At 45.0% G+C, this 14,266-nt stretch overlaps 2 protein-coding genes across 2 annotated transcripts, besides 10 other annotated features; both read right to left on the minus strand.

The window, feature by feature from the left end:
- Positions 1-67: 67 nt before the first annotated feature.
- Positions 68-103: a microsatellite.
- Positions 104-120: 17 nt separating this feature from the next.
- Positions 121-140: a microsatellite.
- Positions 141-1,592: 1,452 nt separating this feature from the next.
- Positions 1,593-5,140, minus strand: PVX_084390 (hypothetical protein, conserved; the record flags this gene model as incomplete). Its single annotated transcript, XM_001616495.1, has 1 exon — positions 1,593-5,140. The coding sequence occupies exon 1, from the start codon at positions 4,404-4,406 to the stop codon at positions 1,593-1,595; it is 2,814 nt and encodes a 937-aa protein (XP_001616545.1). The 5' UTR covers positions 4,407-5,140.
- Positions 1,996-2,021: a microsatellite.
- Positions 2,236-2,257: a microsatellite.
- Positions 2,476-2,507: a microsatellite.
- Positions 4,489-4,530: a microsatellite.
- Positions 5,050-5,073: a microsatellite.
- A 1,245-nt stretch (positions 5,141-6,385) lies between the features above and the next one.
- Positions 6,386-6,415: a microsatellite.
- A 247-nt stretch (positions 6,416-6,662) lies between these two features.
- Positions 6,663-6,683: a microsatellite.
- A 516-nt stretch (positions 6,684-7,199) lies between these two features.
- On the minus strand, positions 7,200-11,657 carry PVX_084395 (hypothetical protein; the record flags this gene model as incomplete). The annotated part of the gene is made up of 2 exons (XM_001616496.1): positions 7,200-7,360; positions 7,541-11,657. The coding sequence occupies 2 exons, from the start codon at positions 11,655-11,657 to the stop codon at positions 7,200-7,202; spliced, it is 4,278 nt and encodes a 1,425-aa protein (XP_001616546.1).
- Positions 11,658-13,262: 1,605 nt separating this feature from the next.
- Positions 13,263-13,290: a microsatellite.
- The last annotated feature ends 976 nt before the right edge of the window (positions 13,291-14,266 follow it).

Genomic DNA, 14,266 nt, shown 5'->3' on the forward strand with positions numbered 1-14,266 from the left:
TGTTTATTATCCCCAAATGGATGAATAACCATGCTCCGATTTAAAACTCCACTTTTGCATTTTTTTACGTGTATATTTAGGCAGCTTTTTTTTTTTTTTTTTTTCCATGTCTGGAAAGGGAAATTTATTAAAATAAAAAAAAAAATCCATTTCTACATGCACAGTACAGGTAAAAAAAAAAAAAAAAAAAAAAAAAAAAAAGGAAAATGTGCACACTGGGCAATAAAAAAAAAAAAAAAAAAAAGCTGTAAAGGAAAAACTTCACGGTGTGTAGAAGTACCAAAATAAGTTATTCCATCGCTTCTATAGAAATGATTACAAAGCATCATACACAACGTATTACGTTTGTTCGTTCTTTTACGTGACTACTTGCGGGTTTTCCGCTTCACTTTTGCACTTTCTCCGCAGTTTCGCTCATCCGTATGGACCAAGCTGTGTTGTCTTCTACGTTTGCGCATATTTGTTGTAACACGAATGAGCACTTTGCTGATCGAAGAAAAAGGGAAAACGTGATCCTCATTTGGATTCCTCTTCGTCCAGCTCTCCATTAGCCCATGTTCCCCTAACCATTGCCACGCTAAAAAATTATCTCCTGTTTAATTTTGTCACATAAATGAACTATCAGCGAAAATGTCCCTACGGGCTGATCAGCTTAACGCCAACATTTGTGGAAGCACTCCTTATCAACATCAGCGCTGCGTTCGTGTTATACTTATACCTACCTTTTTTAATGAACAAAAAAAGGAGAGCGTTTTTTATCCCCTTCACGTGAAAAAAAAGGATAAAGAAATTTCACCTGTGCACACACGATCGATCATGAAAGGGGGACAAATCGTTGCGCAAAGCGAGAAATTAACCATGGCAAGCACCTCAAATGGGTCGTCCTATTTATGCGCGCATTGCAAAGAACAGCTCGCGGGTTCTTCCCACGAAGACTGCAGCGCACAGCGCATTTTACGATAACACCGTTCGTCCTTTCTCCGCGGTATGTTGCATATAAAGCGTAATTTTATGCAAAGTGGAGTTGCGCATGACTAGCGAATTATGGAACAAATTGAAAATTAGCAAATTGGACGAGGAAGGATGAGGGGGAAAATAAGGAAGTTTGGCGCGAACGCGTAATTAACGGCACTGTTGCGGGCGCAACTCAGTGCATGCCCAGCAGCGGCACTACGCGCGTGCCCACTTGCACGCAATAAATAAACATTTGAAATTTGCACCAAGCATGGGGGAAAAAAGGCTTAGCTTAGGGCAATATACGCAGCACATGCAACAACATCTGCGCAAAAAACGTTCAGGCATTTTTTCCTTCTTTTGCACAAATGGGTGTTGTGGAGGGAAGAGAGAATAAGCCTTACATATGGGGTAATAAATGGCACGGAAAAATGTGCACATATACTCGCGTGTGCACATATGCTCGCTTATGCACATGTACGTGCGTGAAGACGAAACAAGGGTGACTTAACCGCTCAGCTGCGCAGATACGCACCAACGCACATTGCGCTTGCACACCTTTTAACATTTCCTCGAGCACCCTCTCCTAATTTGTGTAGCCTATACTCGCTAGGACAACTCCGATTGGGTAACCCTGCTTACAACTTCTTCTTCTGAAGGATGTCCTCATTAAATTTGGTCTTCTTAAAGTTCGGGTTCGTGATGTCCAAATTAAAATCTTTATTTTTGTACAAGTCGGCAAATCTGCTATCGATTATGTGGCCATCATTTACTTTTTCTAGGAGGTTTTCTCCGTGGCCTTTAAACATGACATCTTTTTTTCTCTTGTTTGTTTTTTTCGTTATGATTTTTTTTATTTCTTCATCTTTCTTTTTTAGGGACTCCAAATAGGCCTTTTTCTTTAACTTCTTTTTCTGTCTCACCCTATCTAGGTACTTATCCCACGGGTTTTTCTTTTCTTCCTTTTGGTCCTTATTTTTTAGCATGTTTTTGAAAACCTGCACGACTTCGTTTTCGTTGTCGCTATCGTCATCGTCCTTAGCGTCGCCAACCTCGCCAACCTCGTCAGCCGCCTTAGCAGTGGCAGCGCCGCTTCCTTTCCCTTTATGCTTATTTTTCTCACCACCTTTTTCATGGTAACTTTGAGCTAACTCGTTCTTGACGCTTCCACCTACGTTCTTCTTCGAGGCAAAAGTTCCCCCTTTCGACAAATTGGTCACTCCCTCCTTGTCTGCAAAATCTTCCTCCATTTCGTCCAAGTACATGGAGAGGTTCATTTTGCTGAGGTCGTCTCCCCGTGTACCTTTGCCACTCGTTTTGGCCACTCCCCAGTTGGGCTCTTCCTTCTGCGCACTTTCCGTATCATCTTCGTTTAACCAATCGCCAAGGAGCAGCTTTCTGTAATCTTCCCTGTTGTATTTTTCCCTTTTGTTGGGTGGTGAGTTATCCTTGTTGCGATTTTTCCCCTGCTCCTTCTCTTCTTCGTCCGCGTCTTCCTCTTCCTCCTCCTCATCGCTGGATGAAGAATTAGCTAGGTACTCCTTCAAGTCCAGTTCTCTTAACTTTTCTTCAGTAAACCTCGTGGACAGGAGTTTTTTCCTCTTGGGATTTTCATCCCACGTAGGCTTGGCATGCGTATGCTTTAACGGTGTGCTCACGCTATAATGGAATTGATAATTCTCAGGGATCTTCGTGCATGCCTCCTTCACTTTATAGTCATCAAGGGAGCAGCTATCATCAATTATCCTAAGGTCCAAATAGTTTATGCAAAAATCTGCATCCATATCGTTCAGTTCTTCATATAAAAATTCGACTATTTCTTTATTATAGCATTCCACTACTGCGAAATAGTATCTTGAGCGCTGGATTTGGTACAGCCGGATTTTTTCATTTTCTTCCTCCTCGTCGGCACTGTGGCTGGTGTGCAGAGTGGCTTCCTCGCTCGGTTTTTTTTTCAGTTTGCCTTTGGAAGGGCCCCTCACCGTTGTACCCTCCTTTGTGGACGCCTTCTTCTTACCCTTGGCGCCATGACCCGCGCTGCTGTCCGAGTCCGCACTTTCGTCGTCGCCTGTGCTGTCGTCTCGGTCCGCACCTTCGTCCAGGTCTGCGCTTTCGTCACGTTCGTCACTTTCGTCACGTTCCTCACTTTCGTCACTTTCGACGCTCTCGTCATTACTGCCACTTTCGTCGGTGCCCCCCTCGCTGCTGCTGTCCTCACTTGAGCTGAGCGCCCCCTCCTCATCCTCTTCATCCTGTAAGTAATCTAGAAAGTTGTTCTGCCTATACACAGCTCCGTCGCCTTTCCTCTTCAGCTTCAGAATGTCTAAATTAATTTTGGGGCCATGTCTCTTCTCCTGCTTGAGTTTCTTTTCCCCATATTTGGATGTGTATATGGTGACCTTCTTCACAGCTCTACTTTTGGTATAATCAATATTTTTTTTTTTCCTCTTTTCAAAATTGTAATATGATTCAAAGAGGTAGAAAATATCGGCACTGGATATATTGTCCCAGTCACACCCTAAGACGGTAAAGCGGCTGGTCACGTCGAAGGTCATTTTGATGTTTTCTTTGTTTCTCTTGTACTTGGCATACCTCTGTTTGTCATTTTTGCTGCTATTCTTTTCCTTTTTAAAGTTAATTTTCTTCGTTTTGTTTAGCTTTTCCCTTAGCATGTTAAGCTTTTTCTGCTTGTCCGCTTTTTTGCCTTTTCTCTTCGCAAGGGGGTTGCTCCCTTCGCTAACCACTTCGCTGCTATCATCGCCGCTATCATCGCCGCTATCTTCGCCGCTCCCTTCGATGCTCTCTCCAGCGCCCCCCTCATCACTCGACTGGTCGACCTTCCGGCCATACTTCTTCTCACATTTTGCACTTTTCCCTTTGGGTTTATTTTTCCCATTTGATTTGTTTTTCCCACTCTTTCCCCCTTGGCCGTTCTCCCTCTTGCCACCATCGCAAGCGCTCTTTTTTTTCAACTTCTTCTTTTTATGCTTCAAATCGAAGGAACTGCTTTGCAGCAATTCCGTGATGTACTCCTGTTCACTACTGTGGCTTTTGCCAGTGGGGATGAAACTCTCCTCCCCGTTGGCCTTTCCACCGTTTGGACTTCCCCCTTCGGCCTCTTCATTTGTCATGTTTCTCATTTTTTTCCTTGGGGGCACAATAATTGTATAATCTTTCGTTTCATCCAAATTGGTGCAATTTGCACATTCGTTAATTTTGCTGATTTCTTTCTTGATGGCCATTTCGCTGTCGTTTTCATCTTGTCTCTTCAAATCCTCCTTGTTTTTACCTACCCCTTGTTGTGCTTTGCTTTCCGAGTCGTTATGTTTCGCTTCTTTTTTCCTCTCGCTTAGATTTTTCTTCCCATTTTCATCATTCCCCATCGTTTGCTGCTCTACCCAGCTTTCCATACTTAACGTGTTATCATTTATTTTTAGAGAATTATCGTTCATTTTGTTTTACAGCATGAGGCACTTATCGACTGTTCCTTTCTGGACATGCGTTTGGGCACCTGTTCGCAGCGCCACAGCTGGGAGGTGGTTCCCCACGTGTATACGGGTGGGTACTTGCTCAACGGCGCTGGCACTCCCAACGGGTACTACTGCGTGATGGGCGCGACGGTCCCTACACGTTAGCGCATATATATACATATATATATATACATATATATATGTACATATGGACTGCGCGCAAGACGTCGCTCAGGTAGCGGGGCCGGCAATTAAGCGCCTTTCTGATCGCTCCTTCGCTGGTACATTAACAGGTGGGCACTCTCTAGGCCTACGAAGGCGTATGCGCTTTGCTACCCTCTATAAAGTTGCGGGGGCTGAAAATGGTCGGCCGCGAGAAGCTCTAGTGGGAGTTCTCCCCTTCGCTATAAAGGGATCGCACGAGACTCGCATAAGAATGCTCTCACTCGGAATGACCATTTGCATCCTCCGCTAAACGATGCAACATATCCCCACGTGCATATAACAATTTGCCAGTGCGGTGGCGCGATGGAGAAATGGCGTAATGGCGAAAGGGCGCGAGGAAACAATTTCTACCCGTACAGCCTGCGAGGGGCCTCCAAAAAAATCAGTTTTCACTGCGAAAACGTTAAAATGAATGCGCGCAAGCGAACAATTTGTATGTAATCGCCTGCTCCTTTTAATTTTATCAAATAACCTTCATAACGCAATTGTACAGAGAAAATGTAGAAAAAAAAAAAAAAAAAAAAAAAATGGCATGAGAGATTGCCAAACGGGAAACGTATACATATAAAATGCAATAACGATGAGGAGGACGTATGCCTGGTGCTTGCCATTCCGGCGGGCAGCAAGAGCGCATATATACATGCATCAAAAAATTGAACATACTATTTTAAGGATATACGCTCAGTGAATAGCGCGTGTATATATGCTTATATGCCTAGCATTATTTTCACATTTTGCCCATTTATGCACGCCCTTTGCAAATGTACCTGCGCGAATGGAGGAGCCAGCTTACGTACGAAGAGCTGTATCACCTCAACAGCTTTGTGAAAAATTTACGCGTAAGGAAATGGGCTGCTGGACTATATAAACGAAAAGGGTCAAACGAAATGTACTTTCATACGCAAAAAAAAAAAAAAAAATACTTAATTTGGCATACCTGCGAAAAAACGAGGAACATTTCCCGCCACGTGCTATGCGATGCAGCTTGGAAGAGGAAATGCCCAAAAGGGGGGGTAGGCAAGGACGTACATTTGAGGGCGCCCAAATGGGCATACAAATTGGCACACAAACGGGCGTACAAGCGGGAACTAACCCGTGCATACGTATGTATATATACAGGCTTATATGAACCCCCCCCTTATGCGCATATGCCTGCCAAGGCAGAATCGCCCGGTCCCCGGAGCCCCCTCGCAGAGACTCCACTTGGTTAACTACCCTCTATGGGTCCACAAAACGGCAAACGCGAAAATGGCGGGCTCGACAAAACAGAGCAGAACAGCCAAAAAGTGGACAAAAAGGGAGGCGGCGAAAACGCGGGGCATGCGATCGAAACGACAATAAACCAAGCAGTTGGATTCGCTACATAAAAAAATTTATTTTTCACTTCGGAAGCAACGTCCGCTGCACGGGGGGTTGCGAAAAAGAAGGAAATTATATAAATGAAAAAAAAAAAAAAAAACAATTGCCAGTCAATACGCAAAAAATGTTCCTTTACATCTCGTGTGGCTTCACCTGATGTTATTCTTTTTCAAGAAAAATTAAACAGCCAATTAATGCAGTTAGCGTGGGCCTTTTGCTGTGTACTCCTTATACGTGTACACATTTTAAAAAGAGGGAGGGGAGAAGGAATAGAGGACCATGCGTTGGGAGCTCTCTCGGCAGAGTTGCAAACACATAGGTGGATCACTTTTATATGTGATGTTACCGAACGAATGGTCGAGAAGGAAAAGGGAAAAAATATACACACGCGTCTTCTCACATGCATGATGAAAGGGCTCCTATATTGATACGCCAAAATGAAAATCGAGGGCGTCTCGTCAGTTTTGATCTATTCAGGGGCAAAAAAAAAAAAAAAAAAAAAAAAAAAAAATCATTTACGTAGGGTTGTCCCCATTAATCCACAACAAATTTTGTAACATCGCACATACATATAACATTTCTCAGTACATTTTAAACGCTTTTATGGACGATCGTCCTTTAAAATGGTGACTCTTTACTTCCCATTCGTCCACAACGAGAGAGTGAAAGCATCTCCCTATACACGCACTTCCCCCTCTACATTTTTAACGTGTGTTTTTTCCGCAAAATTGGAGCTTTAACACAATGTAGAGGAAGTGAAAAAAAAAAAAAAAAAAAAATTGTTGGGAGCACTTCTTCGCAAAGCAGCCAAGCGAAGAATTCGCAGCTGTCTGGCGGTTAAAAAGATTGAACCTCGCGCATGACCCATTACGTGTAAGCCATGGTATCCACATGAACACACCATAAATGAGGCGTTTTTTCTTTCTCAAAAAAGATTTCCCAATTTATTGGTACACTGGTTAAAGGATGCGCGGTTAATGTACATAAGGGTTGCGCGGAATTTCATGGCATAAAAAAAAAAAAAAAAAACACACAAAAAATGCGCATAAAATCAGAAAAAAATGCGATTAAACATAAAATACGCTTAACCCCCAAATGGGGAAGGGCAGACGATGGATCGGATATGCGCGTAGGACGCACACCCCCGCGGGGGAGAGTCACCGCTCAGACAAACACATGGGATGGGTTCTCCTATAACTCTTTGACGTTCGCTGGATCCACGTCGATGCTCTTCTCCATAGCACGTACCTTATTCGATGAGTAATTCCTTTTATGCAATTTTTTATTTTTTGTAACCCCGCTGAAATGGTTGCTTTGCCTTAACTGCGCATTGTGGGTATCACCCGGGTTACCTGCTTGGCAATTGCACACGCGACTGCAGCGGTGACTGCCGCTTGGACTGCCGCTGTGCATCCATTTATGTGCCAGGTGCGGACGACCCACGTTCGCCACAACACCCTCATGGTAACTGGTACACATCCCGGTATGCGTTTTCTTGTGGACATCCCCTCGCGCACCGCTTCTAAAACTACCGATCAGGTTGCCCCCTATATCCTCGCTACCCTTTCCATGTATTACACTTCTCACGTGGTGGTCTCCGCAAATTTTGCAGATTTTAACGCAACTGAGGAGCAGCACTGGGTTGTTTTTTTTTTCACCGATGTGCTGCTCAACAACGCCATCGCTACAGTGGATGTGGCGCACTTGAAAGTACCCATTTTGACTCCCCGTGGTTAAGCTGCCATTTTTATAATTTTCCATGCTTATCCTTAACATGCGATAGTGGGGATCCTTGGCGGGGCGGCTAAAATGTGCGGTCCTATGTGGGCTGCTCTTTTTGCTAAAGATAAATTCCTTTCTCTCTCTTCGGAGGCACCTTTCTGGAGGGTCTCCTCTCTGCAGGAAGGGCTTCCCAACCAAGCTGTCCTCATTTTCGTTTTCCTTTGCAGGTGGGGTAACTGCCCGGTGGTAGCGCATTGTGTAGTCACTGGAGTGGTTCCCCTTGCGGTGATGCGCGCTGCCCTGATATAAACCGCTCTGCTGCGAACCGCCTTGATGGAAATTCCTTCTACATTGGTGCACCCCACCGTTGGAGGTACCTTTTGTGTTAAAGGCGGAGTTAAAACCACTGCTACCGTTCTGTTTGTCTTCCCCGAGCGTGTCAATCTGCTTTGCATTCACATTAGACGTTTGCAAAAACGCATAGTTTGTTCTGTTACCCTCACTGGAAAACTCATCATATGTGTAGCTTTCCCTTTTGAGTAGCTCTCCCACTGGAGCGGTCATACCGATTTTGTGGAGACTGCCAAACGTATGTGCACCGGGGTAAATCCCCCTCCTGTAATTCGCGTGGATGTTGCTGGCCACGTTTTCCTTCCCCTGGTGTAGGCCCCCCAAAGTGTAATAACAACTAGGGTTATCGCATCGGTCCTTAAAATGGACCATCCTATTCCTCCACGCATTCATAGGTAGATGGCTCCTATTCTGTTGAATCTTGGGAAGCACATTTCTGCCTTTTCCTCTACTGTGCAGAAATTTCATCTCCGCTTCTGTCTCCGTTTGTGCCTTCACTACCCTCGGAAGAAGCGGTTCCATCGATTTGTCATTTTGGGGAGCTCTGTAAATACACTTATGAGAATCGTTCCCCATCATTTGCGAGTAGATATTTACCCCCCTTTCGTCCTCCTTTCCAATTTTAGGATCTTTTGTTAAATTCAATTGATTGAGCATTCCCTGGTTGGAGTTTTCACCCACATGGTAGCTGCACCTGTCGGTGTGTATATTCTTTACACTCGCTACTTTAGGATCTACCTCCGTTTCGTTTTTCCTTTTCTGGAAGAATTTTCCCAGTTGGCCATATGCACCACTTGGAATGTCGATGTAATGGGTACACCCCTTTTTGAAGAGGTCAGAATTTCCCCTGAGATGCCCTCCCCCCTCAGTTTGGACCCCCTCATCGTGTGTATTTGTGGAGGGGACGTTTTTCATTTTGTTCTTCATAGCGGTGGTAGCTCTCCTGTGCGTTTTCGTAAAATGCTCTTCTCGTCTCTGCTGCGGTTGCTCCTCTTCTTCAACATTTGGTGGCAATTTTATCCCCTCGTATGCTTCGCAATGGCCCCTGTCGACCCCCTTCCCCATTTTTTGCACCACCTTTAACCAGTTACACATCACAGTGTTGTTCAAGTTGCCTCCTGGGTGATACCCTTCACATGTATTTCCAGTTACTCCCTTTTTCATCCCATCTTTCTCCTCTTCATCGCGCGAAAGGGGAACTCCAAAAGAGTGGCACTTCGGATGGTTTCTATCTGTTTGGTGGGGAAAAAGGGCATAACCACTGTGCGTTGGAAATTCTTCTTCGTTAGCTTTACGGACACCGGCTAATGAACCGTGTGACGCATTTCCGCTGCGCGTTTGTTGTTTTTCCTTTTTGGTTACACTTTCGCATCTGCTTGTGTCTCCTCCGTTGATGCTGCTCCGCTTGGCGTGGTCCCCTCTGTCGGTGTTGCATTCCCGTGGGGCGCCCCCATCACTCCCACTTTTCACGTGCGCCTTTCCCCCGCTGCCATTCTCCTCACCGCCCTCCTTTCTAATCTTCAAATTGTTCGCACTCTCCTCTCTTTTAATCGTCTCCAGAATGTAGGAGATTAACTCCTCGTTGTCGTCCGACTTTAAGCGGTTCGTGAGGGCCCTATTTATAATGTTCGTGCTGGTACATTTAGCGGAATCGTTACTAGACGTGCTTATCCTGTTGGAAGCGGAGCCATGGGGGGGACCTTCTCTGCTCCATTTGTCCTTGATGTTTGGATCATTCTTTCTGTTCGTTTTCCTCTTGCCCCTTTTGCTCTTCCTTCGGGGGGCGCTCTGCTTCTCTCCACTGTGGATCAACTGGCAAGCGTCTGCATATATGCACCCCTTTTTTATTTTGTAAAAAAGGGCGCACGCTGTGCAGTCTCCGCTTAACCGTTTGTGTCTGACCTTCTCGTTTTCCCCACTTGGGATCGTCTCCTCCATTTTTCCCATTTCCTCATTCGACACTTTTTCTTCATTTGACACTTTTTCCGAACTGTCCACGCTTCCCTCCTTTCTCCCTCTTTCTACCCCCTTCGTAATTCCTCCCCTCTCCGTGGGGGCATTTTTTCTGCGTCCTCTTCGTAGCTGCGTTCCCTTTTTCCTGCCACTCTTCCTCGCAGCGGTGCTTAACTCCTTGGCGCACGGTACCTCACTAGAGGTCTTTACCCTAACGTCGGTGTTTCTTCCTTCTCGGAAAATCTCCACATCATTTTTGCTTCTACTCTGTTTGTCCGATGTGTTGTCCTTTCGGTGAAGTGTACCTTCCATGGGTGTGAACCGCTCATTTATTTTTAACCCAGTAAGTGTGCACTCGTTTGCCTTTTCGACGCAGTTGGTTTGGTTCTGCGGCGTCATACCTTTTCTAGCCTCTTCCTCTTCACACATGGGGTCCGCCCGATGCGTTTGGCACATCACTTCGGTTTCCTTCGTATCACCTGCACGGTTCGCTTCATCCACTTCCCCCCCTCGTTGGGTTATTCCCTGGCCATCACTTCCCCTCTGTGGGCCCCCCATTTGAAAGTAGCCAAAAGAGTTGCCATCACCCCGTTGCTGTTTTTCCTTAAACAGAAGATTAACGTCGCGCGGTGTATCCAATTCAAACGCGTATGCGGAGTGGCCATTTCCATTTCGGCTTGTCCCTCCACACGTCTCATCCCTGTCTGCTGGCCTCTTCAAGAAGTCCCAAGCGTTCTCCGATTCGTCGCCATCTTTTCTGCTTTGCTCTTCTAAGTCGACCGTTTGGGGCTTCTCCCCGATTAGTCCCAACAGGCCCGGCTGCAACTGTCTCAGGTAATTGCCCCCTCCACGATTGAGGTGATCCCCTTCCACAAGGGTGAAAGAATCGCACCTTTCATTCGTCAAAAGTTTGCATTTTCCTCGTTCGTCTGCAACCTCCCCATTCCGCTTCAGCTCACCACAGCTGCCATATTTTTCTGTCTCCTTTCCAACTCGTATATAGTCGAATGAAATTTCATTCTTTTTCCTGATGTCCTCCTTTTTTAAAACGTCCAGTAGCTTCTCATTATTGCTTATGTGGTAATACCTCCCTGTTAACTCATTTCCGTAGCTAATCAGGGCCGACCGTTCTGCGCAGTTTCTCCTCATCAGCAGTTGTTTAACCAAACTTAGGATTTTCTTCACGTCATTGTTTTGGGAGTTCATAGCGGAAGTGTCATTCTCTGGGCTAAGATATATGTTGATGAGCAGGAGGTCCCTCTTGTGATGGGAGCCTCTCCTGTGATGGGTGCCTCTCCCGGTGCTGCTACCCGTTCCACGTTTGTCCTCCCCATCGTTTGGATTATTCTTTTCCGTTGCGCATGCAGATTGTGGGAAACGTGTCTCTACATTCCTGTCCGAGTCACCCCCGTAGAGGTTAACGGCTGCGCTAAAATTGCCTTGGTGGGCCTTCCCATGAAAGTATTCCTTATCGTTGCTCCTGGGGGTACCTCCCTCAGATGCTATGTCCACAAAATCGCCCTGATGGGTATCCCCTCCCCCATCGGAAGGAATCTCAACGCATAGCTGCTCATCACATGGTTCTGCGACCGCACTTTTTAAAAAAGAAGTTTCCTCTTCCATCTTTCTCTTCACTGTGGTACAATTATAAAAGCGGTACCCTCTCCGTTGTGGAAAAAAAAAAAAAGGTCGATAGAACGATTTTCGCAAATGGTGCAGTACCCTCTCACAGCCTTATTCGCGCAAAGGGGGAAAAAAAAAATACTCTTTTGATTAACTCGTTTAAACGCAAAAGGGTTTTATTCGCGAAATGAAAAGTGGCAAAAATGTGAAAAGCGTGTGAGTATCGATAAGGAGCTCCACACAGGGGTGACTACACAGGTAAACGAAGGGGAAAGTTTAAATCACAACTCAGTTACAGATCTGTTTTAATTTAATTTGCATGTTCTGTAAAGCTTCCTTTCGCGATTTGCTCCAATTTTTGTGCTACTTAAACACAAGTGTTAAGTTAAACGCATTTGGGCAACCTCACCGCATGCGCTCCCACATTTGTTTTTTCCACTCGACATTTTTACAACCACTAAGGGTGCCGTCGACATGGTGCCGACTAAGGGCCATTCAGCACCACATGCTTGTAGACCATGCATATCTGCATATGCGCACAACCCTTTACGCATGTATGTAGCCCCGTTTTCGCTTCGCCGCGTGCCTTCCTCAGTGGTCTATCTTGCCAAGTGTGCACCATTTTTATACTTTTTTATTTTATTTTGGTGGTGGATAGTCCATATTTGCAAAAAAAGCAGCAACTATAGATGATGTCGATTGCATGCGTTACGTTTTGTCCACATGTTATGCCCCGTTTCCGTGCAAAATTGATTTTGTTTTTTTCCTCCTACGTTTATGTGATGACCCTTTGCCAAAATTGGCCTCTTCCCCGTTTACATCCTGTTCGCACAACATGTATGCCACCCGAGTGGTGTAGCAGCGTACCGACATACCAACCTATTTTTTTTTTTTTTTTTTCACGCCCATAGTGGGGCTTAAAAACCTGCACGCGATTACGCGATAAGTTGTTTGAAAGCAATTTGTTTGCAACCCTCTTTGCTAAGTGACTCCCTCCTCGCCACACGTTGTGGTTGCATTTGGCTTCTCCACATTTGTATGCAGGAAATATAACTGAGGTGCAGAATTTCTCAGTGCACCAATCTCGGGTCGTCAAAATTGCCTTTTTATCGCGTTGCCTCACTTGATAATTCCTCCAACTGACTTCTTCACATGTTGGATGCCATCCAAATGGGGGGAAAAACCTTAAAAGCAAGAAATGTGCGCTGCTATTACGTTTGTCTGCTTTCCCGTTTAAAAAATTTCTTCCGCGTGCGTTTTTTAAGCGTGCCGGGATAATGCTGTTTTTTTTTATTTATTCTTCCTGCACACAGTTCGCAATTCGTGGAGTGGCCACATTCGGAGTAATGCCGTTGCCCCGCTTACTTCATTCAAATGCGTTTGCCTCACCGTAATTGCAAAATTCCCTGACCCCTTTTAAATGCTCCATATTGGCACACAAATTGGTATGTCCTCCCCCACCGCGTATTCATCTCTGTCATTTGCACGTGCGAAAGGTACGATTAGTTACATTGGCCGCTTCCCCACTTTGCGTTTTTTTGTCGAATGAGCCTTTTGGCCAAACCGCTTACGTGGCTACATTCGTTGGTGCACCTCTGCAGTTGAGAACATGGCTCTTTTCGCAAATGCGATGGGGGAAATGTTGTGCATATATAACAAGTAGGTACATGCGTACCCGAAGAAAAAATGGTGGCCGAGCATTACAATCCTTTTTTTTTTTTTTTGTTTTTTTTTTTTCAAGTGAGGCCCACATCATTTATGCAAATGGCTAAGTGGATATACCTCCCCCGCCAGCATGTTCCCCTTTTTGTCGACATTTTGCCCTGCTGTTTAAGAATACTAAAAATGTGCGAACAGCTTATCTGCCCCTTCGCGCGCAATCAAATGGAGCAGTAGGTGTATTCCTGTGGGTGAAGGGAAACACGCAAAATAGGGGCTCTCCAAATAACGCTGCTTATAACATGCTTCTCAATCCACGAAGAGGTACTATGTAAAGGAAATAATTTTAAAAGCAGGAACATATTTTAAAAGGGGAAAAAAAAAAAAAAAAAAACATGTCAACAACATGGCAACGAAAAAACGACGGATGTACGCAACAGAACACATGAAAAACCCTCTGCCCAATTTACGCGAAAGGTGCCATTAAAATGTAAATAAATCATCCATTAGCGAGTTTCCCCAGAAAAGGTGTGCAATTCGATAATTTCCAGGGCGTGCAACGCGCAGCCCTTTTGCCAGTGCATATATGCACACCTGTTTACATAAAACAATTACACACTTATGTAGGCATAATGCCACACGCAAAAAGAACACATCGTACGTCGGGCGTTATCTCACACGTAGTGATAAGTGGCATTCTTTCCACTCTCGGAAAAGGATGCGATTTAAAAAAAAAAAAAAAATGGCGCACCCATCGAACAAATTGCGCATACGACAGATAGGCATCACCACATGCCGCTTTTCCTTGCACATGCAGAGTGTGTACCATTGGGGATGCTTTAAAACCATTTTTTTTACTTTCCCATTCTGCTTAAACGTGTATGAGTTTTTTTTTATCCCCTTCATGAATAAAACGAACAGGGCGTTTTTTTTTTTTTACGACTTTTGGT

This window comes from Plasmodium vivax, chromosome 13, assembly GCF_000002415.2.
Source record: "Plasmodium vivax chromosome 13, whole genome shotgun sequence".
NCBI classification, from domain to species: Eukaryota; Apicomplexa; class Aconoidasida; order Haemosporida; family Plasmodiidae; genus Plasmodium; species Plasmodium vivax.